General features: G+C 59.7%; 1 protein-coding gene across 2 annotated transcripts; it reads right to left on the reverse strand.

The window, feature by feature from the left end:
- Positions 1–4,315: 4,315 nt before the first annotated feature.
- On the reverse strand, positions 4,316–22,573 carry KIF3C (kinesin family member 3C). 2 transcript variants are annotated; one of them, XR_013181707.1, is made up of 9 exons: positions 20,988–22,573; positions 13,952–14,053; positions 13,713–13,835; positions 13,515–13,633; positions 11,743–11,859; positions 10,898–11,006; positions 9,231–9,409; positions 5,800–8,478; positions 4,316–5,762 (listed from the first exon to the last, which is right to left on the reverse strand). XR_013181707.1 is itself a non-coding variant. In XM_054653008.2 (8 exons), exons 1-8 carry the CDS (start codon positions 22,398–22,400, stop codon positions 8,385–8,387), a joined length of 2,256 nt encoding a protein of 751 aa, XP_054508983.1. In that variant the 5' UTR covers positions 22,401–22,573; the 3' UTR covers positions 4,316–8,384. The 2 variants fall into 2 exon arrangements, 1 of the variants encoding a protein (XP_054508983.1); XM_054653008.2 differs by having other exon boundaries at positions 4,316–8,478.
- Positions 22,574–24,589: the final 2,016 nt, after the last annotated feature.

The following is a 24,589-nucleotide window of genomic DNA, read 5'->3' on the forward strand; positions in this document are numbered from 1 at the left end:
GAACTGCCAGCAGATGGGACACAACCCTTCAAATCATATTCCTATAACCTGGTTGAACATTCTCATAAAACCTGTGGTGTTCTGTAGGACTGCAAGGGGGGGTTCTTCCAGGGGAACAAAGAGCTCTGGATCTGAGGTGGTGTTCATCAGCTCAGACCCTCCCTGCTGCACCCAGGGAATGTCCCCAGCACTGGAAGCACTGCAGATGTTTGGGAGAAGCTGATGTGGCCCCCAGGAAGGAGCAAACACCACAAACCAACCCAAGGCAGGGCTGCAGGCCCAGAGCCCCCTGGGTATTCCCTGCCTTGCAAATGTTATGAACCTGGGCCATCAAATATTCATGGCTGCAGGAGCTGAGGCCATCCAGGCTCCTCCAGGAGCTGGGAGGGACAGCAGGGAGCCAGGAGCCCTTCCTGGCCATTAGCCCAGCCCAGCAGCTGAGCCCCACTGTGAACCAGGCACTGCAGAATTTGCAAGGGAAGAGATGTTGGAACCCTGGATGCTGAGAATTTGAAACTTTCTGTGCTCAAGGGCACAGACCCACAAGAAAATGCTATATTTGACCTGAGGCCTTGGAAAAGATTTCCAAAATGGATTTCCAAAAAGATTTCCAAAATGGATTACCAAAATGAGAGCACTGGATTACAGGTGTGGAGTTGGTTAGAAGTGTGTGATATCACAGGGTGAAAAACTTAAGAGTTTGGGCTTTTAGAATATTGTCATATATATGGGGCAAGATGGAGGTTTTAGGGTGGAGGCTGCTCCTTCTTCTTCACCTTCTTCTTCCTTCTTCTCCATGGGTTTGGGTGGTATTTTGTAATTGGACAGAAAAGGCCACCCTGCAGACTTTGAGGGATCAGTTATTGGGTTAAAAGTGGAAATAATTTAGGTGTCATTTCTTAATTGGGTAGTTTAGCCTTAAAAGACCTTGCAGGGAAAGACAGTTGGCCATTTTGTAGCTTGTGAGTAGAATGCTGCAGAACTCACAACTTGTAATAGAGATAGGAAATAATAAACATCTGAGTCTGAACTTGAAATTCCATCTCAAGAGCTTCAATCCCGACCTTGACAGAGGAAGAAAAAAGCAGCTGAGAACCAGCAGAGAGGATTGTTGGTGATTGGAGCATTTCTACCTGCCTGAGCTCACCCTCTGTCCCATGGGCTGTACATGAGCTTTGCCCAAGCTGGCATTTCAGAATGGCTTTGGCACCTCCACTTGGTGTGAAAATCGTGAAAATCCCTTTTTTGGCTTTCCATGCCTGAGCTCTGGAGCCCTTTGGCTGCACAGAGCTCCTGACTGTGGCCATGCTCTGACCTTGTGCTCTCAGGCTGTCCCTTCAAACCACAGGGCTGGGAGGGATGTCCAGGGCTTGTGCCACCATCCTGTGCCCTGCAGGGTCATTGATGGTGCCACCAGTCCCATCTGCCCCTAAAACCTGCCCTGGAGCAGCACTACAGTGTCCTCCAGGGGGAACTCCTCCGGTGCCAGCCTTGGGGAGTTTGGTGCCCCAAATTCTCACCTAACTATTCCCTGCTGTGTTTCAGGCCCAGCAGTTCTTGATTCTCTCCCCTTGGTAGCAGCAGTGGGATAATCCCTTCCTCTTGCAGCTGCATTTCTGGTGTTGGCAGAAATGGGGCAGAGCATGACCCCTGCTCTCCACGCTGTTCCCAGGTGGAAATCACCCCGTTTCTTTCACATTTTCACATCATTCCTGTTGATTTTTACAAAACCATCACAAATGCTCCCACTCCTGGTTGGAAAGCAGGGCTTTCCCAGCAGGAAAATCCCCAGGAGAGCTGGGCTGAAGGAGAACAAATCCCCTTTGTCTCTGCCTCCCTATGACCTGTTTCTCTTGGAACAATCCCATTGTTAGCTCCACTCAGGCCTCTCCTCAGGGAGGGTGTCAGAGTTTCACCAAAATCCCTCCTTCTGTCCCACATTGTGCCCCTCACACCTGCAGGCTCTCGTATTCCAGCTGAGCATGGAGCTGCTGTGGTGGCATTTGGTGGCATTTGGTGGCATTTGGTGGCATTTGCTTTGGACCAGCCCACCTCGGTTGTTCACGTGTTCCCCTGCGAGGATTTTCAGGTGATTTTGTTGATCCATTCAGTCCTTTCAGCAGGTGAAGTTAAATTGAGCAGAGAACCCCTCAAGTTCCCCTTTCCTCATTTTAAAGATTCCTCATGTTTGTCCTGTTCTGTTTATCAGGTGTCCTGTTTGAACACTCAGCCTCTTCTCTGTGAGATCCCAGACCCCTCACTGCCAGCTCTGAGGCCACTTTACCAAATTCCCTCTGGGAGTTAAATCTGACCTGGCTGATGTGGGGACATCCAGTGCCTTTGAGGGACCTTTCCTCTTTCCTTTTCTTGCCTCAGTCCCTTTTCAGTGGCATTTACTGTGACTCACCTGATCAAAGTGACCTTTTCCATGAGAAACAGAACAAATCTCTGCCTGCCTGGAATCACAGACTCCTGAGCCCCACCACGTCCCCAGCACTGCCAAGGCCACCAGTGCCCCTTGTCCCCAAGTGCCACATCCACAGGGCTTTTAACTCCCTCTGCTGTGGACAGCCTCAGAGCTGGGAATTAAACTGCCAGAGGGCAGGGCTGGATGGGATCTTGGGAATGGGGAATTGTGCCCTGGCAGGTGGGCAGGCCCTGGCACAGGGTGCCCAGCCTGGATCCCTGGCAGTGCCCAAGGCCAGGCTGGACACTGGCACACCCTGGCACACTGGGAGGTGTCCCTGCCATGGCAGGGCTGGCACTGGGGGGGCTCTGAGGTCCTTTCCAACCCAACCCAACCCAACCCATCCCAGCCCATTCTGTGCCTTTGCAATGTTTTCTCAGAGCTGCTTTCATGCCTAAGCCATGGGGATTTCCCATTTGCAGGGCAAGGGGAAATGCAGCAGCCCTTGGAGATGGCCTGGCCCTTCCCCTGTCCAAACTGCAGCTCCTGAGGCAGCGAGGCCCCAGCAGCTCCTGCTCTGGGGCAGCTGGGATGCACCTGGCTGTGCCTGCTCCTCCCTTGCTCTCCCTGGGGGCTGTGCATGTCCCTGTTCCATCTTAGCTCTGCTTTTATCCCCAGGCTCTCCTCTCCTGTCTGTGCAAGAACTGCCTTCCCTCGCTGGGGCCTGGGGGGCTCCTGCCTGGCTCCCCTTTTCCCTCTCCCATTTTCAACCCCCTTTTTCCATCCCTCCCTTTTCCATCTTCCCTTTTCCAGCTCCCCCTTTCCCAGCTCCCTTTTTCCATCCCTCCCTTTTCCATCTCCCCTTTTCCATCTCCCATTTTCAACCCCCCTTTTCCATCCCTCCTTTTCCCAGCTCCCTTTTTCCATCCCTCCCTTTTCCATCTCCCCTTTTCCAGCTCCCTCCTTCCCAACTCCCCTTTCCCAGCTCATTTTCCATCTCTCCTTTTCCATCTCCCCTTTTCCATCTCCCCCTTTTCCATCTCCCCTTTTCCATCTTCCCTTTTCCAGCTCCCCCTTTCCCAGCTCCCTTTTTCCATCCCTCCCTTTTCCATCTCCCCTTTTCCATCTCCCTCCTTCCCAACTCCCCTTTCCCAGCTCATTTTCCATCTCCCCTTTTCCATCTTCCCTTTTCCAGCTCCCCCTTTCCCATCTCCCTTTTTTCAGCTCCCTTTTTCCATCTCCCCTTTTCCAGCTCCCCCTTTTCCAACTCTCCTTTTCCAACTCTCCCTTTCCCAGCTCCCCTTTTCCATCCCCCCTTTTCCATCTCTCCCTTTTCCATCTCCCCTTTTCCATCCTTCCCTTTTCCATCTCCCCTTTCCCAAATCTCCCTTTTCCATCCCCCCTTTTTGATCCCCCCCTTTTCCATCTCCCCTTTCCCAGCTCCCTTTTCCATCTCCCCTTTTCCATCTCCCCTTTCCCAACTCTCCCTTTTCCATCTCCCCCTTTTCCATCCCTCTCTTTTCCATCTCCCCTTTCCCAGCTCCCCTTTTCCATCTCCCCTTTTCCATCTCCCCCTTTTCCATCCCCCCTTTTCCATCCTCCCTTTTCCATCCCTCCCTTTTCCATTCCCCCTTTCCCATCCCTCCCATCTCCCACCTCCCCTCTCGCATCCCCCAGCGCAGCTGTGTCCGTGTGATGCCCCAGGCTGTGCCGGGGCCCTTCCCGGTGTCCCTGAGCTGGAGCTGCCTGGTTTTGTGCCAGCTCCATCTCTCCTGGAACACGAATCTGTGCACAAATCCCGGGGGAAGGAAGGAATCCTCGCTCCTTTCCTTCCTTCCTTCCGTGCCAGCTGCTCGCCGAGGCCGCTCCCGGCCCGGCCGGGCTAAGGAGGCTGCGGAGGCCGGGCAGTGATGCTCATTCCTTTATTTTGTGTCCTTGCCATCCTGGAGGGCGCTCCCAGCGCGGGCTCGAAGCTACATTACAGCACAGTGAGGAGTGTCCATGCCGCCAGGAACGGCCTCTCTCCCGACACTATGTATAATATATATATATTTATAATATGTCCTGTATAGTCCTATGTATAGAGTGACAAGGATGGGCCACCAGACAGTAAACTTTTGATTTCTAAATAAATCACCAGAGCAACAGGCACGAAAATTTGGTCCTAATCGAGGCCCTCACCTTGTCCATGAACCCGCAACAGACCCGCACCCCCCTCCCCGCGGAAAAACGGCCAAACCTGAACCCCAAAAGAACAGTTCAACAACAACGAAAGGAAGCCCCGGCCCCGAGGAGCGGCCCCGCTGGGACACACGGACAGCGAACGGCACCGAGTGCCCGAGCGCTCCCGCCCTGCCGGTGTGCGGGGACAGCCCCGGCAGCGCCGCCGCTGGACGAGGACGGAGGGCTCGGGATGCTCGGGAGCGGCTCTTGGGTGCTGGAAGTGCCTCATCCCATCCCCTGCGCTGGCGATTCCCAGCCTGTGCTCTGCTGGAAGGGCTCCAGAGGATCCCAGCATAGCCACAGCTCTGCTGGAATTCCAGAGGATCCCAGCATGGCCACAGCTCTGCTGGAATTACAGGGGATCCCAGCATGGCCACGGCTCTGCAGGAATTCCAGAGGGTCCCAGCATGGCCACAGCTCTGCTGGAATTCCAGGGGATCCCACCATGGCCACGGCTCTGCTGGAAGGGCTCCAGAGGATCCCAGCATGGCCACGGCTCTGCTGGAATTCCAGAGGATCCCAGCATGGCCACGGCTCTGCTGGAATTCCAGAGGATCCCAGCATGGCCACGGCTCTGCAGGAAGGGCTCCAGAGGATCCCAGCATGGCCACAGCTCTGCTGGAATTCCAGAGGATCCCGGCATGGCCACGGCTCTGCTGGAATTCCAGAGGATCCCAGCATGGCCACAGCCCTGCTGGAAGGGCTCCAGAGGATCCCAGCATGGCCACAGCTCTGCTGGAATTCCAGAGGATCCCAGCATGGCCACAGTTCTGCTGGAAGGGCTCCAGAGGATCCCAGCATGGCCACGGCTCTGCTGGAATTCCAGAGGATCCCAGCATGGCCACGGCTCTGCAGGAATTCCAGAGGATCCCAGCATGGCCACGGCTCTGCTGGAAGGGCTCCAGAGGATCCCAGCATGGCCACAGCTCTGCTGGAATTCCAGAGGATCCCAGCATGGCCACAGCTCTGCTGGAATTCCAGAGGATCCCAGCATGGTCACAGCTCTGCTGGAAGGGCTCCAGAGGATCCCACTGTGACCACAGCTCTGCTGGAAAAGCTTCCAGAGGATCCCACTGTGACCACAGCTGTGTTGGAAAGGCTTCTGGAGGAATCCTTCATGAACACAGCCACCCTTCCTGGGCACAGCCACCCTTCCTGGGCACAGCCACCCTTCTGGGCACAGCCACCCTTCCTGGGGCACAGCCACCCTTCCTGGGATGCTCCATGGCCCTGGGATGAGGACACCCTCAGCTCCTGAGTTGTTTCCCACACCCTGGGTGAGAACAGAGGCCAGAGGAGGTCTCTGGTTCATCACTTTGGAGACTGCTGGAAAACAAGGAAGGGAGGAAATTTTATTCCTGCAGGCCCCCCAAGCTTCGCCTCATTCTGAGTCTGTGCTTCCTGACCCTGACTCCCAGATGCTTTCTAGGAAATAACAAACCAGCTCTCCCAGTCACTGTGTTCCATAGAACCAGGGAATCCCAGACTGGTTTGGGCTGGACTTTAAAGCTCACCCAGTGCCACCTCTGTCACGGCAGGGCCACCTTCCACTGTCCCAGGCTGCTCCCAGCCCTGCCCAGCCTGGCCTTGCCAGGGCTGCGATGGTTTCCCAGGGCCAGCTCGTTCTGGGGGATGCCCTGGGACACACCTGGCTGTGGGGGGACCTGTGGCCAGCCCTGACCCCACAGCATGGAAGGGACCCCCCCAACACCTTCCCTGCTCCCTCCTGCCAGGCTGAGCACAGCCTGGGCCTGGCTGCTGCCAGGGGAGGGAGCTCAGTCCTCAGAGCAAGGTACAGCCTGCCAAGGTGCCAGGCTGGGGGAGAAGGGGACAGAGGTCCTGGAGGGACAGAACAGGGGGTTGTGGGGCACAGAACAGGGTGTTGTTGTGGGGCACAGAACAGGGTGTTGTTATGGGGCACAGAACAGGGGGTTATGGGGCACAGAACAGGGTGTTGTGGGGCACAGAACAGGGTGTTGTTATAGGGCACAGAACAGGGTGTTGTTATGGGGCACAGAACAGGGTGTTGTTATGGGGCACAGAGGGAAAGGGAAGGGGGGAGCAGAGGGCAATCATGGAGAGCTCGAGGCAGGGCAGTGTTACATGGAAGGGCAGGGCAGGGCAGGGATGTGTCAGGACAGCTGGGAGGGGCAGTGGATGGCCCAGCACAGCCACGTGGGGATGGGACACGGCTGCTGAGGGAGCTGAGCTCAGCACAGCTCCTGCTTCCCTCTGGATGTCCCCATTCCAGGCCTGTGCCTTGCTCCCCCCCCTTCCCTCACCCCTGTCCAGAGTGCAGGAGCACTGAGGGGAGCAGGGACCAGGCCAACAGCCAAGAACAGCCTGCCCAGAACAGTGCTGGGGTCTCCTTCCCTGGGAGATCCCAAACCCACCTGGCCACATCCCTGAGTAACTGCTCCAGGGTCCCTTCCAACCTCATCCACCCTGTGCAGGAATTCTCTTTGTTTCCAGGGGACATTTTCCACCTGCAATCCTCCCTGTCCAGTCCTTTGCTGACCCAGGAGAGCCAGGGGTCGCTCCCTCATCCATCACAGGGATGTCCCCACCTCCACCATCCCAGGGACACCAGAGCTGCTTCACCAGCTTCCCTCCACCCTCCACAAGTGCTGTCCCTGCAGCTGCTGGGGCAGGAGCCAACCCCCAGAGCCCTGGTGGCTTCCCCCTCTTAGCCACCACCATTCCACATCCAGTCCTCCACAACCCACCAGGGAATTTGTCCCAAGCAGGATGTGACAGAGGCGACCTCCGTGTGCCATTGTCCAGGGCACAGCGATGCCATCGCTGCCCTGGGTGTCACCTCCTCGTCCCACATTTCCCTGTCCCTTTAGCTGCAGGTGGAGCCTCTGGCAGCCCGGAGCTCGGCAGGCAGCGCTGCTCCCAGGCTGGGCGTGTCCCTGGAGGGGCTGGAAGTGGGTGGAGATTTCCAGATTTCCAGATTTCCACCTCGGGCCGCGTCAGGAGCTGCACACCCACGGTCAGCGATGGGAGCCTCGGTGGGGCTGTCTCCAGTGTCCCCAGAGTGTCCCCAGGGCGTGGCACGGCTGGACAAAGCCCTGGCCTTTGGGTGACTTGGTCTGGTGACTCTGCAAGCCCCGTGGATGGAGCTGGTGCTCCTGCAGTGCCAGCCGTGCCCGCAGTGGGTGAGGTGTCCCTGCTGCCACCAGAGTCGATGCAGGCTGGGGAGTCCCTCTGGGGGACTCTGACAAGGCACTGCCACCACGAAGTCTCCCAATCCACGCAGAAATCTCCAAATTCCCTGGGATCCAGCACGGCAAAGCCAGCACCAGGGGCCAGGGCAGCCTGAGCCTCTGCCAAAGCTCCTGCAGAGGGGCCCGTGTCCCTCCTGCTGGGATGGAGCAGTGTCCTGGTGCTGCCCCGTGCCCAGCCCTGTGCCAGGCGGTGTGGGCAGGGCTGGGAGCTGGGCAAACCCCGGGGGGGTCAGCACGGTGCCCACTGCCAGCCTGGATGTCCATCAGTCCGAGCACAAATCCTGCCTCCGCTCCATAAATAAATAGGTTAAATAAATAAAGTGACAGATCCGGATCAGGGGGGCGGAGGGAGGGGAGGAGAGAGGGAGGGAGGGAAGGAGGGAGGGGCAACCGCCCTGGCCCGGGGCCGTTCGTGTCTCGCACAAACACACACAAAGTAGCTGAGGACAAGGACGAGCTGGGGCCGCTGGGCCGGGCCCCCCTCGGCCCTCGGGGGCTCAGTCCGGGACGAGGCGTCCAGGCGGTCACTCCTGGGCCGGCAGAGGGGCGGCACCCGCGGAGCTGGAGGCCAGGGACACGTGGGTGGTGGAGGAGGGCAGCGACCGCGGCGTCTGGCACCTGGGGACACAGAGACACTGTGGGGCTGCTGCCCTGCCCTGCCATCCCACCCTGCCCAAAATCCAGCCCTTTGCCTGGTCCTTTGCCGTGCAGGCAGCACCTAAGGGCACCCCTTGCTGGGTGGGAGGATACTTTGGGTCTGGGAAATAGGAATATCATGGAATGGTTTTGGGTCTTACAATTCATCCAGTGCCACCCCTGCCATGGCAGGGACACCTCCCACTGTGCCAGGGTGACCCAGCCCCAATGTCCAGCCTGGCCTTGGGCACTGCCAGGGATCCAGGCTGGGCACCCTGTGCCAGGGCCTGCCCACCCTGCCAGGGCACAATTCCCCATTCCCAAGATCCCATCCAGCCCTGCCCTCTGGCACTGGGAGCCATTCCCTGGCTCCTGTCCCTGCAGGCCTTGTCCCCAGTCCCTCTGCAGCTCTCCTGGAGCCCCTTCAGGCCCTGCCAGGGGCTCTGAGCTCTCCCTGGATCTTTCTCCTCTCCAGGTGAGCACCCCCAGCTCTCCCACCCCCAGCCCTGGAGCAGCTCTGGGGCTCCTCTGGGCTCTGTCCAGCAGCCCCAGGTCCCTCCTTCCCAAGCTGCTGTTTCCCAGCACAGCCTCAGCAGCATTTCAATCTCAGCACAGCCGCAGCTCCCGGGCAGGCTCAGCCCCGACGGGACGGGGCCTCTCCCGCTCTGCCTGCCCCAGCGCCCCCCGTCCCCCCCAGCAGGTGCCAGCCGTGTCCCCGCGCCGCTGTCACCCACCAGGAGCGGGATTTGCGCACACGGGAGGCCGCCGGCCGCTCCAGGAGGCTGTCCAGGTGCATCAGGCGCTCCAGGTGCAGCGCCCGCGGGTCCTGCTCCGCCGCGGGGTCCCTGCTGCGCTCAAACTCGAAGATGGCCGGGGGGGACAGGTCCAGCTCCAGGAACATGATGTTCTCAGCCTGCCCAGGGGACAGCCAGCACGGAGTCACCGTGGGGAGGACACGGCCCCGGCTCGGTGAGCCGCACTGCTGGGGCAGCGGGATCCTCTCCTGGCTGCCCTGGCACTGGGCTGTGGGCTCAAGGCTCTGCTCTGGATCTCCCAGCCTGTCCCACAGCTGTCCCCTCCAATGGCAGGAGAGCCAGGAGCTCCAGGACTGGAGCTGGGAGATAAAGCTGGGAGCTTGGATTGGTGTATCCCAGATCCTTGTGAGCTTGTTTACTCCATCTTCCCTTCCAGGGTTATCCATCCCTCCACCCATCCAGTCACCATCGGCCTTCATCCACCCACCTCTAGCTCTCCAATCACCTCCATCCATCTACCCACCCACCCATCCACACATTCACACACCTCCATCCACATCCATCCATGGATCCATCCATCCATCCATCCATCCATATAGCTCCATCCACACATCCATCCATGCCCATCCATCCACCCACCCATCCACACATTCACACACCTCCATCCACATCCATCCATGGATCCATCCATCCATCCACCCACCCATCCACACATTCACACACCTCCATCCACATCCATCCATTCATCCATCCATGGATCCATCCATCCATCCATCCATCCATCCATGGATCAATCCATCCATATATCTCCATCCACACATCCATCCATCCACCACCCATCCACACATTCACACACCTCCATCCACATCCATCCATGGATCCATCCATCCATCCATCCATGTATCTCCATCCACACATCCATCCATGTCCATCCATCCATCCACCCACCCATCCACACATTCACGCACATCCACCCACACATCCATCCATATCCATGGATCCATTCATCCACGCATTCACACACCTCCATCCACACATCTATCCATGTCCATCCATCCCTCCATCCATCTACATCCATCCATCCGTCCCTACCCTCCACATCCATTCATCCATCCATGCCCATCCATCCACCCACCAACCCACATATTCATACACACCCATCACACATCCATCCACATCCACCCATGGATCCATCCATCTACACATTCATACACCTCCACCCACACATCCATCCATGTCCATCCATCCATCCATCCATCCCCCATCCATCCATCCATCCATCCATCCATCCATCCATCCATCCATCCATCCATCCATCCATGTCCATCCCTCCATCCATCCATGTTCATCCATCCATGTATCCATACATGTCCATCCATCCATCATCCATCCATCCATCCCTACCCACCCACATCCATCCATCCACACATCCATCCATCCCCCATCCATCCATGTCCATCCATCATCCATCCATCCATCCATCCATCCATCCATCCATCCATCATCCATCCATCATCCATCCATCATCCATCCATCCAGATCCATCCCTCCATCCATCCATGTCCATCCCTCCATCCCTCCCCATCCCCACCCCATTAACCCACCCCGTGCCCACCCCGTGCCCACCCCGCTGTCCCCTGGCGCACCCGGAAGCGGGGGTGGGATCTCCTGGCCATGGCCACCCTGGCGTAGTGGCTGATGGGCCTCTTGTAGCCCACGGCCGAGGTCGGGCGCCGCTTCATCTGGGAGCTGCTCCTGGAGCACACGGAGGGGGATGTGACCAACAGCGCCCCAGGGACCACGCGGGGCTGGGCTTGGAGGGGATTCACACCCATGGGCACCTACAGGAGTCATACAGCCCCGGGGCCACTCCTGTGCATTGGCAGGGACAGGGACAGTGCCCTGGGGACAGGGACACAGGGGTGTATCCTGGGGACAGGGACTATACCCTGGGGACAGGGACACAGAGACACAGGGACAGTGCCCTGGGGACAGGGACACAGGGATGTATCCTGGGGACAGGGATGGGGACACAGGGACTGTACCCTGGGGACAAGGATAGGGACAGGCACAGGGACAGAGCGACGCACCCTGGGGACAGGGACACGGGGACACAGGGATTGTACCCTGGGGACAGGGACACAGTGACAAGGACTGTACCCTGGGATGGGGACTGCGCCCTGGGGACAAGGACAGGGACAGGGACACAGGGAGGAGGACAGGGACAGGGACTGTACGCTGGGGACAGGGATGGGGACACGAGGACTGTACCCTGGGGACAGGGACACAGGGACACAGGGACATACCCTGGAGACAGGGACAGGGACACAGGGACACAGGGACAGGGACACAGGGACAGGGACACAGGGACACAGGGACAGGGACACAGGGACATACCCTGGGGACAGGGACACAGGGACACAGGGACAGGGACACAGGGACAGGGACACAGGGACACAGGGACACAGGGGCACAGGGACACCGGACGCACCCTCCGGCGGGAACCAGCGGCTGGAATTTCCACTGCTCCTCATCACCGTCGAAGTACAGGCGGTTCATGATCTTGTTCTTCTCCTCGGGAGGGATGAAATTCTCGATGATCAAATACCTGAGGGATGGAGCAGGAGCAGGAGAGGAAGGGGTTAACGTGGCAGGAGACAGAAAACAGGCACAGAGGGAGGGGAAAGGCAGGAAGAGAAGGAGACAGGGCAGGGAGAAGAAACATCCGGGGGATGAAAATGTGAGGGAAGGGAGAGCTTGAAGGAACAGATGCAGCCATGGAAAAGGGAGAGGCAGGAGAGGACGGCATCAGAGAGGAGCCCAGGAGCTCTGGGGCTCCAGGCAGCACCAGGACCCTTCCTTCCCCTCCTGCCGTGTCTGCTCCTCCACTGCCCAGCCTGAAAATCAAGGGAAGCTCAGCAATGCCAAGTGGACCCCAGGGGGAATCCTTTCTCCTGTGTTTTTTGGGCAAGTGGAGCAGCTGTCAAAAACTGTTTTGAGGCAAGGAGTTGCACCAGTGAGCTGTGGCTTCCAGTCAGAACCATGCTGGAGGAGAGAAGGGGCAAAACTGGAGAGGGAATTCTGTTTGTAGTGAAGCTGCTTCACCCTGCAAACGCTGCAGTGCTTGTAAATAGCTGGGGGGTTACAGAGCTGAGAGAGAGAGAGAGAGAGAGAGAGGAGTGTTTGAAGTGAGAACAAACCCCCGGGGGCTGCAGAGCTGCAGCTGCAGCTGCGGGAGGCTCCCGGAGGGAAAACTCTGCCAGGAGGGAGCCAGGAGCTCCAGGGAGGGAAAACTCTGCCAGGAGAGAGCCAGGAGCTCCAGGGAGGGAAAACTCTGCCAGGAGGGAGCCAGGAGCTCCAGGGAGGGAAAACTCTGCCAGGAGAGAGCCAGGAGCTCCAGGGAGGGAAAACTCTGCCAGGAGGGAGCCAGGAGCTCCAGGGAGGGAGGGAAAACTCTGCCAGGAGGGAGCCAGGAGCTCCAGGGAGGGAAAACTCTGCCAGGAGGGAGCCAGGAGCTCCAGGGAGCTGGGGCCACCCCGAGTCCCCAGAGCTGCTGTCCCTTTAGGGATGCTGTGGGGGCCAGAGCAGGTCACCAGGGGTGGCCTCGGGGGTCACCTCCCAGGTTCAGCCACAGCCAGGGTTTGTGCTGGAACATTTTCTGGTTTTTCCCCTTTTCCTGGCAACTCTTGGACGCCCCCTGTGCTGCTGCCCCCAGTGCCACACCTTGTGCCACCTCTGACACCTGGGCAGGGCTCGGCTGTCCCTGTCTCTGGGTGGGGTCAATCCCTCCAGTTCTGTACCCACTCTGAGCCTCTGAGCCCCCCAGCCCTGCTCTGAGCCCCTGAGCCCTACTTTGAGCCCCCCCCAACCTGGATCTGAGCTCCTGAGCCCTGCTCTGAGTCGCTGAGTCCTACTCTGAGGACCCCAACCCTGCTCTGAGCCCAAGTCTTGCTCTGAGCACCCCAAACACTGCTCTGAGCCCCCAACCCTGCTCTGAGTTTCTGAGCCTGCTCTGAGCATCCCAAACCTGCTACGAGCACCCCAGCCTTGCTCTGAGACCCCCAGCCCTGCTCTGAGCACCCCAAACCTGTTCTAACACCCCAATCCTGCTCTGAGCACCCCAACCCTGCTCTGAGCACCCCAAACCTGTTCTAACACCCCAATCCTGCTCTGAGCCCCCCATCCCAGCTCTGCACACCCATTTCTTCATGGCCACCTGGTCCAGGGGACCCCCAAGCCCCTCACCAACACCCCAACACCTACTTGAGCTTCAGCTCCCTCGTCTGCTCGTTCTGGGCCTCCTCCAGGTCCTGGCGCACGCGGATGTACTCATCGTGCTGGTCCTGGATCTCAGCCTTCACCGCCTGCAGCTTGGCATAGAGCTGGGAGGGGACAGCAGCACCTCAGCCCTGTCCCCAGGAGGGACCTCCTCGTCCCTGTCCCCACCTGCCATGCTCTCACCTTCTTGAGCTTCTTGGTTTTGATCTCCACCTCCTGCTGCAGGGACGTGTAGGTCTCGCGCAGCTCCATGGTCTCCTCGTCCCTCAGCAGCATCTCCTGCTGCATCTCCCGCTCCCGGCGTTTCTGTGGGGCAGGGACACGGCTGGGACCGGCATGGGGACAGGGAGGACACCCCCAGGACACCCCCAGGACACCCCCAGAACACCCCCAGGACAGCCCTGTCACCCCCTCCCTGGTACCTGCTCGGCGATCTCCTGCCGCCTCAGCTCCAGCATCTTCTGCTGCTCGTTGGTGTGGTCCACGATGGTCCTGCCCCCGATCAGCAGCTTGCTCTCCATGGCCTGCAGGGGACAGGGGGACAGGGCAGGGGTCAGGGCTGCCATCCCCACCCCTGCCCGGGGGCTTTGCCCCATGCCACCCTCACTGGGTGTGACCACATCCCTGATTGTGTGGTCACCCCTATTCCTGATCCCTGCTGGTCACTCCTACCCCTGATCCCTGTCCCCACCCCTGATCCCTGGTGGTGAACCCCATCCCTGATGGTCACCCCCATCCCTGATCCCTGTCCCCATCCCTGATCCCTGGTGGTGAACCCCATCCCTAATCCCTAATGGTCACCCCCATCCTTGATCCCTGTTCCCATCCCTGATCTCTGTCCCTGATCCCTGATCCCTGTCCCCATTCCCGATCCCTGTCCCCAGCCCTGATCCCTGTCCCCATCCCTGATCCCTGTCCCCATCCCCGATCCCTGTCCCCATCCCCGATCCCTGTCCCTATCCCTGATCCCTGTCCCTACCCCTGACCCCTGTCCCTATCCCCCATCCCTGTCCCCATCCCCGATCCCTGTCCCCATCCCCGATCCCTGTCCCTACCCCTGATCCCTGTCCCCATCCCCGATCCCTGTCCCCATCCCCGATCCCTGTCCCTACCCCTGATCCCTGTCCCCATCCCCGATCCCTGTCCCTACCCCTGATCCCTGTCCCTATCCCCCATCCCTGTCCCCATCCCCGATCCCTGTCCCCATCCCCGATCCCTGTCCCTACCCCTGATCCCTGTCCCCATCCCCGATCCCTGTCCCCACCCCTGATCCCTGTCCCCATCCCTGATCCCTGTTCCCATCCCTGATCCCTGTCCCCAGCCCTGCTCTCAGGGATGTGGGAGGTTCAGTGTCCCTCTGCTCAGAGCCCTGCTGCTGAGGAGGAGGAGGCTGTTCATGATTAGATTGGACATTGGGAACAATTCCCAGCTGGAAAGGGCTGCCCTGCCCTGGCACAGCTGGGACTCCAGGGATGGGATGAGATGGGATGGGATGGGATGGGATGGGATGGGATGGGGTGGGATGGGATGGGCAGGGATGGGATGGGATGGGATGGGATGGGATGGGGTGGGATGGGATGGGCAGGGATGGGATGGGATGGGATGGGATGGGATGGGATGGGATGGGATGGGATGGGATGGGATGGGATGGGATGGGATGGGATGGGATGGGATGGGATGGGATGGGCAGCAGCTGCAGGCCAGACCCCGCCCCATCGGGCTGGCACACAGAAATGCATAAACACACACATAAACATACACAAATACACACAAATACACACAGAAATGGGGCTGGGCACACAGAAATGCACAAACACACCAAAATGCACACACACAAACGGGCTGTGGACACAGAAATGGGGCTGTGCACACATAAACACACACAAATACACACAAGTACATATACACACACAGGGGCTGTGCACACAGAAATGGGCCTGTGAACAAGAAATGCACAAACACACAAACATACACACAGGGGCTGTGCACACAGAAATGCACAAACACACAAACACACAAATATACGCACAGGGGCTGTGCACACAGAAATGCCAAATACACACACACAGGGAGCACATCCTGTGCCAGGCTGAGCACGTTCACACACACATTGGTATGTGTGGGAGCACCAGGTGTCTGTGCACACCATGTGTGTGTGTATGTGCACACTGTGTGTGTGTGTGTGCACTGTGTGTGTGTGTATGTATGTGCACACTGTGTGTGTGTGTGTGCACTCTGTGTGTGTATGTGCACACTGTGTGTGTGTGCACACCGTGTGTGTGTATGTGCACACTGTGTGTGTGTATGTGCACACTGTGTGTGTGTGCACACCGTGTGTGTGTATGTGCACACTGTGTGTGTGTATGTGCACACTGTGTGTGTGTGTGTGCACTGTGTGTGTGTGTATGTGCACACTGTGTGTGTGTGTGTGTGCACACTGTGTGTGTGTATGTGCACACTGTGTGTGTATGTGCACACTGTGTGTGTGTATGTGCACACTGTGTGTGTATGTGCACACTGTGTGTGTGTGTGTGTGTGCACTGTGTGTGTGTGTATGTATGTGCACACCGTGTGTGTGTATGTGCACACTGTGTGTGTGTGTGTGCACTGTGTGTGTGTATGTGCACACTGTGTGTGTGTATGTGTGAGTGCACTGTATTATGTGCACACTGTGTGTGTCTATGTACACACTGTGTATGTGCACTCTGTGTGTATTTGCACACTGTGTGTCTATGTGCACACTGTATGTGTACGTGCACACTGTATGCGTGTGTCTATATGCACGTTGTGTGTCTGTGTGCACACTGTGTGTGTGTATGCACTCTGTGTGTGCCTGTGTGTGTGTATGTGCACACTGTGTGTGTCTATGTACACACTGCCTGTGTATGTGCACTCTGTGTGTATTTGCACACTGTGTGTCTATGTGCACACTGTGTGTGTCTATGTGCACACTGTGTGTCTGTGTCTGTGTGCACACTGTGTGTGTATGCACTCTGTGTGTGTCTGTGTGTGTGTATGTGCACACTGTGTGTGTCTATGTACACACTGTGTATGTGCACTCTGTGTGTATTTGCACACTGTGTGTCTATGTGCACACTGTGTGTGTGTCTATATGCACGTTGTGTGTCTGTGTGCACACTGTGTGTGTATGCACTGTGTGTGTCTGTGTGTATGTGCACACTGTGTGTGTCTATGTACACACTGCCTGTGTATGTGCACTCTGTGTGTATTTGCACACTGTGTGTCTATGTGCACACTGTGTGTGTCTATGTGCACACTGTGTGTGTGTGTACATGCACAATGTATGTCTGTGTCTGTGTGCACACTGTGTGTGTATGCACTCTGTGTGTGCCTGTGTGTGTATGTGCACACTGTGTGTGTCTATGTGCACATTGTATGTGTGTGTTTATATACACAGTGTGTGTGTGCACTCTGTGTGTGTGTGCACACTGTGTCTGTGTGCACAGTGTCTGTGTATTTGTGTGTGTGCACACTCTGAGTCTGTGTGCACACTGTGTGTGCACTCTGTGTGTGTGTCTCTATGTGCACACTGTATGTATGTGTGTTTATGTGCAGTGTGTGTGTGCACACTCTGTGTGGGAACACTGTGTGTGTATGTGCACACTGTGTGTATTTGTGTGTGTAAGTGCCCACTGTGTATGTGTGCACACTCTGTGTGTATTTGTGTGTGTTTGCACACTCTGTCCGTGTCCATGTTCACACTCTCTGTGTGTGTGTATTTGTGTGTGTGTGTGCACACTGTGTGTGTCCATGTGCACACCATGTGTGTGTGTATTTGTGTGTGTGTGCACACTGTGTCCATGTGCACACTCTCTGTGTGTGTATTTGTGTATTTGTGTGTGTGTGCACACTCTGTGTCCATGTGCACACTCTGTGTATGTATTTGTGTGTATTTGTGTGTGTATTTGTGTGTCTGTGTCCATGTTCACACTCTGTGTGTGTGTATTTGTGTGTGTGTGTGCACACTCTCTGTGTCCATGTTCACTCTGTGTGTGTATTTGTGTGTGTGTGCACACTCTGTGTCCATGTGCACACTCTGTGTGTGTATTTGTGTGTGTGTGTGTATTTGTGTGTGTGTGTATTTGTGTGTCTGTGTCCATGTTCACACTCTGTGTGTGTGTATTTGTGTGTGTGTGTGCACACTGTCTGTGTCCATGTGCACACCATGTGTGTGTATTTGTGTGTGTGTCCATGTTCACACTCTCTGTGTGTGTATTCATGCCCTGCAGCCCTGCTCCCATGTCAGGGTGTCCATGGGGGACAAATGGGGGGGACACCCTGTGCCCCCCATGGCTGCACCTCAGGGGTGCCAGCAGGGACAGACCCAGATGTCCCCAGGACACCTCACACAGCGTCAAAACTCAATGTCCCAGCCACAGAGACAGCTCAGCCACCACCTCTGCAATGTCCCCTCTGCCACCAGCACGTGGCCACCCTCACCCCCTGGGCACAGCCCTTGTGTCCCTCTGGCCCCCAGACCCAGGGGATCTGCTCCTCACAGGGCCTGCTCCCCTCCCCACTGCCATGGCCACAGCCCTGGGGGACAGCAGGGCCACCAGGGCACCCCAAGGGCGGTGCCAGCACCGGGGGGGCACACGGTGGTCATGGTGCTGCTGTCACCTGTCCCTGGGCAGGGGTCTCCATGGGGGTGCTGTGCACAGACTGGGGGCTTTGGCAAACCTGTGGCCCCCATCCCCACCCACACCTGCCTGGGGCAAGGCTCTATTTCCATGCTATTCCCCCCAGTTTTCCTCTTCCAGCTGCAGGGGATGCATTGTGGGCTCTGGGGGAACCCAGGGGACACCCCCACAGCTGTGCCAGTAGCACCCAGGGGACACCCCACAGCTGTGCCAGCAGCCCCAGGGGACACCCCCACAGCCATGCCAGCAGCACCCAGGGGACACCCCCAGAGCTGTGCCAGCAGCCCCAGGGGACACCCCCACAGCTGTGCCAGCAGCACCCAGGCGACACTCCCAAAGCCTTGGGTGCCCCAGCCAGCGCCCCTGACCCTGGGGATCCCACCCTCCTCCCTTTGGATGGGTGCCCCAGGCTGGGTGCTCTGCTGGGGGCTGACACCCCCAAGGGCAGCCCCCCACCCGGTCTGTGCCATCCCCTGCCAGGGCTGGGGGCACTGGGGTGCCAGGGGCCCCTCAGCCCTTCTCCTCCAAACCCAGTTCTTGGTCCCAGTTGCTGCCCTTGATGCTGAGTGTCCCCTGGGGACCCCGCTGGGGCACAGGATGGGGACAAGGTGGGTGCTGGGACAATGATGCCACTGCCATCCCCTCCCTGACACCATCCCTGCCAGATTAAGAGGTTTCTCAGTGCCACTGTTTCCTCCCTGCCAGGGCATTGATTCCCTCTAAGGAGGAGACTCCCAATCTCCTTTAGCACTAAGCCTCTCCCAGGAACTCATTTCCGGCACCCAAAGAACTTCCCAGGCCTTTCCCTCCCGCTGACCTCGGCCTCAGCCCCTGGCACGGCCCTTGGAAACAGCCACACCCCATACCCAGCTCCCCTGAGGCACAGCCCCTCGGCCTGGGCACACATCTGGGCAGCCAGGAGCACATCTGGGCACCCAGGAGCACATCAGGGCAGCCAGGAGCACATCTGGGGGCCCAGGAGCACATAAGGGCACCCAGGAGCACATCAGGGCAGCCAGGAGCACATCTGGGGGCCCAATGCACATCTGCTGGGGCAGGCTGACCCCACCTCTCTGAGCTCCATGTCCCACATGTCCCAGCTGGGTGGCAGAGGCAGAGCCCACACCCAGCAGTGTGACAATAAGGCAGGGTGCAGTGTGTCACCCGTGGGGAGGGGGGCACCCTGTGTCCCCCTGTCACCTCAGCTCTCTTTGCCATGGTCACTACAGAGCCAGTGGCTCCTTGCCCGGCCCCACAGTGTGGCAAAGCTGCCCACGAGCACCCTGAGGCCACCCAGTGTCCCCACAGTGTCCCAGGGGCTGTGCCCCTCTGGCACAGGGGGATTTGTGCTCGCTGAGGTGACACCTCTCTGCTGTCACTGTTCTGGACCCCCACAGTCAGAGGGTCCCTGTGTGCAGAGCAGCCCCAAAGGCCACCAAAAGGGACATGGTGTCATCTTGCCTCCGGCCCTGCCTGGTTACTCAGCAGTTCCAGGACACACAGTGGCCCTGAGCCAGCCCTGCTGAGCCAGACAGGGACACTGTGCTGGACAGCTGCCAGCCCAGCCCAGCCTGCACCCCACAGCCTGCACCCCACAGCGATGGGGGATGGCTGCAGAGACCCCTGGGCCGGGCATCCTGCAGTGCCAGGGCACTTGGCACGGGACACTTGTCACGGGACACCCGCTGTGCCAGCCAGCAGCCCACGGCTGTGCCCTGGTGGCACGTCCCAGTGCCATCCCACGCTCTCTGTGCGGGCACCCAGGCACGGTCACGCATCCCTGGGCACAATCACACATCCCTGGGCACGGCCACGTGTCCCTGGGGCTGCAACAAACACCAGCCTGGGCATGGGAGAGGGTCCAGACCCCTGCCCAGCCCTGGCACCCTGGGCATGTCCCCACCAGAGGGTCCCTCCCTGCCTGGGCTCCAGCCCAGTCCCTGCACCCAGTGAGTGCCAGCCAGAGGGGCTGTGCCAGAGGGGCTGTGCCACGGGGGCCATGCTGAGTGTGATGCCAAGGCTCCCTCCCCACTGGGGGTCCCAGCCCCAAGGCCACCACAGGCAGGGGGCAGGGGTCAGGACCCCCCAGTGCAGTGGGGACAGGAGCAGGGCTGGGGCAGGGGGAGGTGCAGCCCCAGAGCCCGGCACAGCTGGGGATGCCGTGGCCCCTCTCACCCTCAGCACCAAAGCCCTGAGCATCCCTGAGCCAGCAGTGGTGCCCCCATCCACCCTGCCCTGGCTCAGGGTGCCAGGAAGGGTTTGGGGTGGGGAGGGGGATGGGGTCCCTGCAGAGCTGCCAGGCCCTGCCCATCCCCACAGAGCCCACTGGGAGCCAGGAGCTGCACAGAACTGGGGGCAGGTGGGGACAGGTGCCCCATGTCCCCAGCTCCAGCCCTGGGCTCGCTCCCGAGGCTAGCAGGGACGAATCTGCAGCATCACTCCCATCACTCCCCCTTCCCACACCAGCTGCTTTGTTGTGCCGAAGGGGACAAGAGCTGAGCAAAGCACACCCGTGCCACAGTGACCCTCTCCCCTGTGGCCCTTCCCTGCCACTCCCTGCAGCTCCCACACAGGTCCCCACAGTGTCCCCACGCAGGTCTGAGGGCCAGCCAGAGCCTGGGGCTGCCCTTGGGGACCCTGCCTGGTCCCCTCACTTGGGAGGCTCCCTTGCTGGGCACACGGTGGGCACCTCCCTCAGGCTCCCTGCTTGGGATCCATTCCCACTCCACACCAGAGGCTGGGGGGCACGGCAGGCACCCCGGCCCCATTTGTCACCACCATGCTTGGCAACACAAACCTTGTACTTGATGGCCAGCAGCTCCGTGGCCTCCTGCTCCTTCCGCAGGTCCTCTATCATCTTCTCCTTCTCCTGGAGCAGCTTCTGCTTCTCCTCACTCACCAGGCTGTGGTCATCCTGGATAGCGGCTTTCTCCTCTTCCAGCCTCTCCTTCTGCTCCTTCAAGTAATTCTCCATGGTCTTCTCCAGGCCATCCTCATTCTCGTCCTCCCCTTCATTGTCCACGGTGCCCTCTCCGTCCATTGCTTTCTTCCTCCGGCTGCTCCTCCTCCTCTTCTTGCCCAGCATCCCGCGTTTCTCCAGCTGGGCTTTCAGCCGCACGATCTCCTCCTGGAACTCCCGCAGCAAGGTGTCCTTGGGGTCCTCGTTCACCCGGGGCTTGTTCTTGATGTTCTTGGCCCTGTTGGCGAACCTGAGGGTGGAGAGGCTCTCGTCGTAGCTGTGCGAGGCCGGGCCCAAGGTGGCCACCATGATTGTCTTGGCGTTGCCCCCGAGGGAGTCCTGCAGCAGGCGGGTGAGCTTGGAGTCCCGGTAGGGGATGTGCGTGCTCCGGCCGTCCACCAGCGCCGAGATGACGTTGCCCAGGGCCGAGAGGGAGAGGTTGATCTTGGAGGCCTCCTTGGGGCGCTCTCCGTGGGCCCCCATTTTGTTCTGGCGCTCGCTGCCGGCCAGGTCCACGAGGTTGAGCTTGCCCACGCGGATGTGCTCCTCGCCGTCCGGGCCCGTCTCGCTGCACTCGATGGTGATCAGGAAGATGGCGTGGGAGCGCGAGCTGTGCTCGTTCATGTTGGTGCTGCCCACGGAGCGCGTCTGGCTGCCCAGGTTCATCACGTGCTCGATCTCCTTGACGTTCTTGGTCACGAAGGACGAGAGGTCCTTGATGTACACCCCGGTCTCGGGGTTCTCCTTCAGCTCCAGCTTCTTGCTCTGGTCCTTGGCGAGGAGGTCCCTGATCTCCTCCTGGTAGATCTCCAGGTACGAGGCCCTCACCAGGTACTGCTGGTTCTGCGAGCGGGAGATGTGGGTGAAGATGTGCTCGAAGGCGCTGGGGATGATGCCGCGCTTCTCGGGCTCCGCCCAGGCGCCCTGCATGGTGTAGGTCTTGCCGGTGCCGGTCTGGCCGTAGGCGAAGACGGTGCCGTTGAAGCCCTGCAGCACCGAGTCGATGAGCGGCCGCACGGTCTCATCGTAGAGGTCGGCCTGCTTGGAGCTGGCGTCGTACACGGCGTCGAAGGTGAAGGTCTTGGGCAGCTCCCCGGGGGCGGCGCGGGGGTTGCGGATGCTCACCTGGCCCAGCTTCACGTCCAGCTCCAGGACGCGCTCGTATCCCGCCGCCTCCTCCCGCCGGCTCATGGGCCGGCACCGGGCCACCACCCGGAGCGCCTCGCAGCCGCTGCGGGGCTTACCGGCCATGGCGGCGGCGGGCGGGGCCGGCGGCGCAGCGGGGCTGGGGGGCTCAGCCGCGCCGCCCCCGCGGCATCCCCGGGGCCGAGGCCGGGGCCGGGGCCGGGGCCGGGGCGGAGCGGGCGGGGCCGGGGCGGGGGGCGCGGGCGGCCGGGGCGCGGCGGGGCGGCCCCGCCGGGCGCTCGCTCATGGCAGCGCGGCCGCTGCGCCCCGCCCGGTGCGGGGATGGGGCGGGCGGGGCGGGCCGGGGCGGGGCGCGGCCGCGCCGCGATTGGTGCGCGCTCCCGCAGCCGCGCCCGCGCCCCCCCGAGCGCGCTCCCGCGGCCGCGCACCCGCAGGCGCGGGCGGGAGCGCCGCCGGCCCCCCCGGGCACGCCGGGAGCTGTAGTGCGGCCTTTGTGCTGAGCCCGGGATGCGGGGATCGGGGGCAGCACCGGGGCGCGGAATGAAGGATGCGGGACAGGGATGCTGCATCGGAATGCAGAACCGGCTTGTGGGATCGGGATGTGGGATGAAGGATGCGGCGTTGGAATGCGGGATTGGGATGTGGGATGAAGGATGCGGGTCTCCCGAGCGGGGCTGGGCTGCAGGATTAGGAGATGCGGGATACAGAATACAAGATTGGGATATGGGATCACAAATGCAGGAATGGCATGCAGGATGCAGGACTGGGATACGGGATGAAGGATGCACGACTGCGATGTAGGACAAAGGATTGGAATGTAGGACTGGGATGCTGCACTGGAATGCAGGACTGGGGTGTGGGATGAAGGATGCAGCGCTGGGGTCCGGTGCTGGGATGCAGCACTGGAATGCAGGACTGAGGTTCTGGGCTGGGATGCTGCATTGGAATGCAGGAGTGGAATGCAGGATGAAGGATTCCAGATGAAGGATCGAGGATGAGGGATGCAGGTCTGGGATGTGGGATACAGGATGTGGGCTGCAGAATGCAGGATGCAGGATTTGTGTCCGTGATGGAGAGTGTTTTTGTGGAATGCAGGATGTGGGATGCAGGATGCAGGGTGCAGGGTCCATGATGGGGGATCAGGGATGTGAGATTGGGATGCAGGACAGAGGCAGGAGAGGCAGGAGAAGCAGGGGATGCCCAGTCCCATCCCATCCCTGTGGGGGCGAGGCAGGGTCACCCTGTGGAGTCTGGGGGTCCCTGGGCTGTCCCAGGCTCTGTGACCCCTTGCAGCCAGGCATGGCTGCTGCATCCCAGGGGGAATAATCCCAGTGCCTTATGGGGCTGCGGGGGGAGATCAAACATTCTTGTGGTTAATCAAGTCTGAGCAGCCACCCGCTCCTTCCCCTGAACCAGAGATTATCCCATAATTAATTAATTAGGGTATTTGCTGCCGTACACAGGCGCCTGCCTGGTCCTGTCTAAGTCCTCCTGCTCCAGGAGGAGCTTCCAGGCAGGGACAGTCCCCTCCCCAAAGACAATAGCCCCAGCCATGGAGGGGGACCAGGGGACAAAGCAGGGTGTGAGGGAGGAAAGTGGGAGGGAGATACAGCAGGGATGGAGGGGAGATGGAATTGGGATGGAGGAACAATGGAGGGGGCAAGGGCAGGATGGAGAGGGTGAAGGGGGATGGAGGGGGATGGAGGGGGATGGAGGGGGTTGGAGGGGGATGGAGGGGGATGGAAGCTTCAGGGGAGGCAGGGTGGGAGGGGGGATGCAGCAGTGATGGAGGGGGGTGGAGGGAGGATGACAGGGATGATGCAGGGGGATGGACAGATGGAGGTGATGGGGAAGGTAATAAATGGAGGGGGCAATAGAGGAGGATGGAGGGGGCAATGGGGGTGGAGTTGAGAGATGGAGGGACAATGGAGGGGATGGAGGCTGTTATGGAGAGGGATGAAGGGAGTGATGGGAAGGTGGAGGAGGTAGAGAATGGGATGGGGGGACAATGGGGGCACTGCTGGGGCCACCTTTCCTTGTCTGCCCTTTCCCAGGGAAGGCTCCATCCCCAGGGTGCTGCAGCTGGCCCTGTCAGGGGCACAGCCACCGGGTGGGGACAGCCCCCATGGCACAGCACAGACCTGGCGGTGCTGTCCCCACTGTGGCCCCACATCCTGGCTCCCCACCAAGGCCCTGTGCCATGGGCAGGGACCCAGGTGCTGCCTGTGGCACTGTCCCCGTGTCCCCAGGGATGAGTTCAGGGCCACCATAGCCCCACTCTCCTGGCAGACCCT

This window comes from Agelaius phoeniceus, chromosome 3, assembly GCF_051311805.1.
Source record: "Agelaius phoeniceus isolate bAgePho1 chromosome 3, bAgePho1.hap1, whole genome shotgun sequence".
Classification (NCBI taxonomy): Eukaryota; Metazoa; Chordata; class Aves; order Passeriformes; family Icteridae; genus Agelaius; species Agelaius phoeniceus.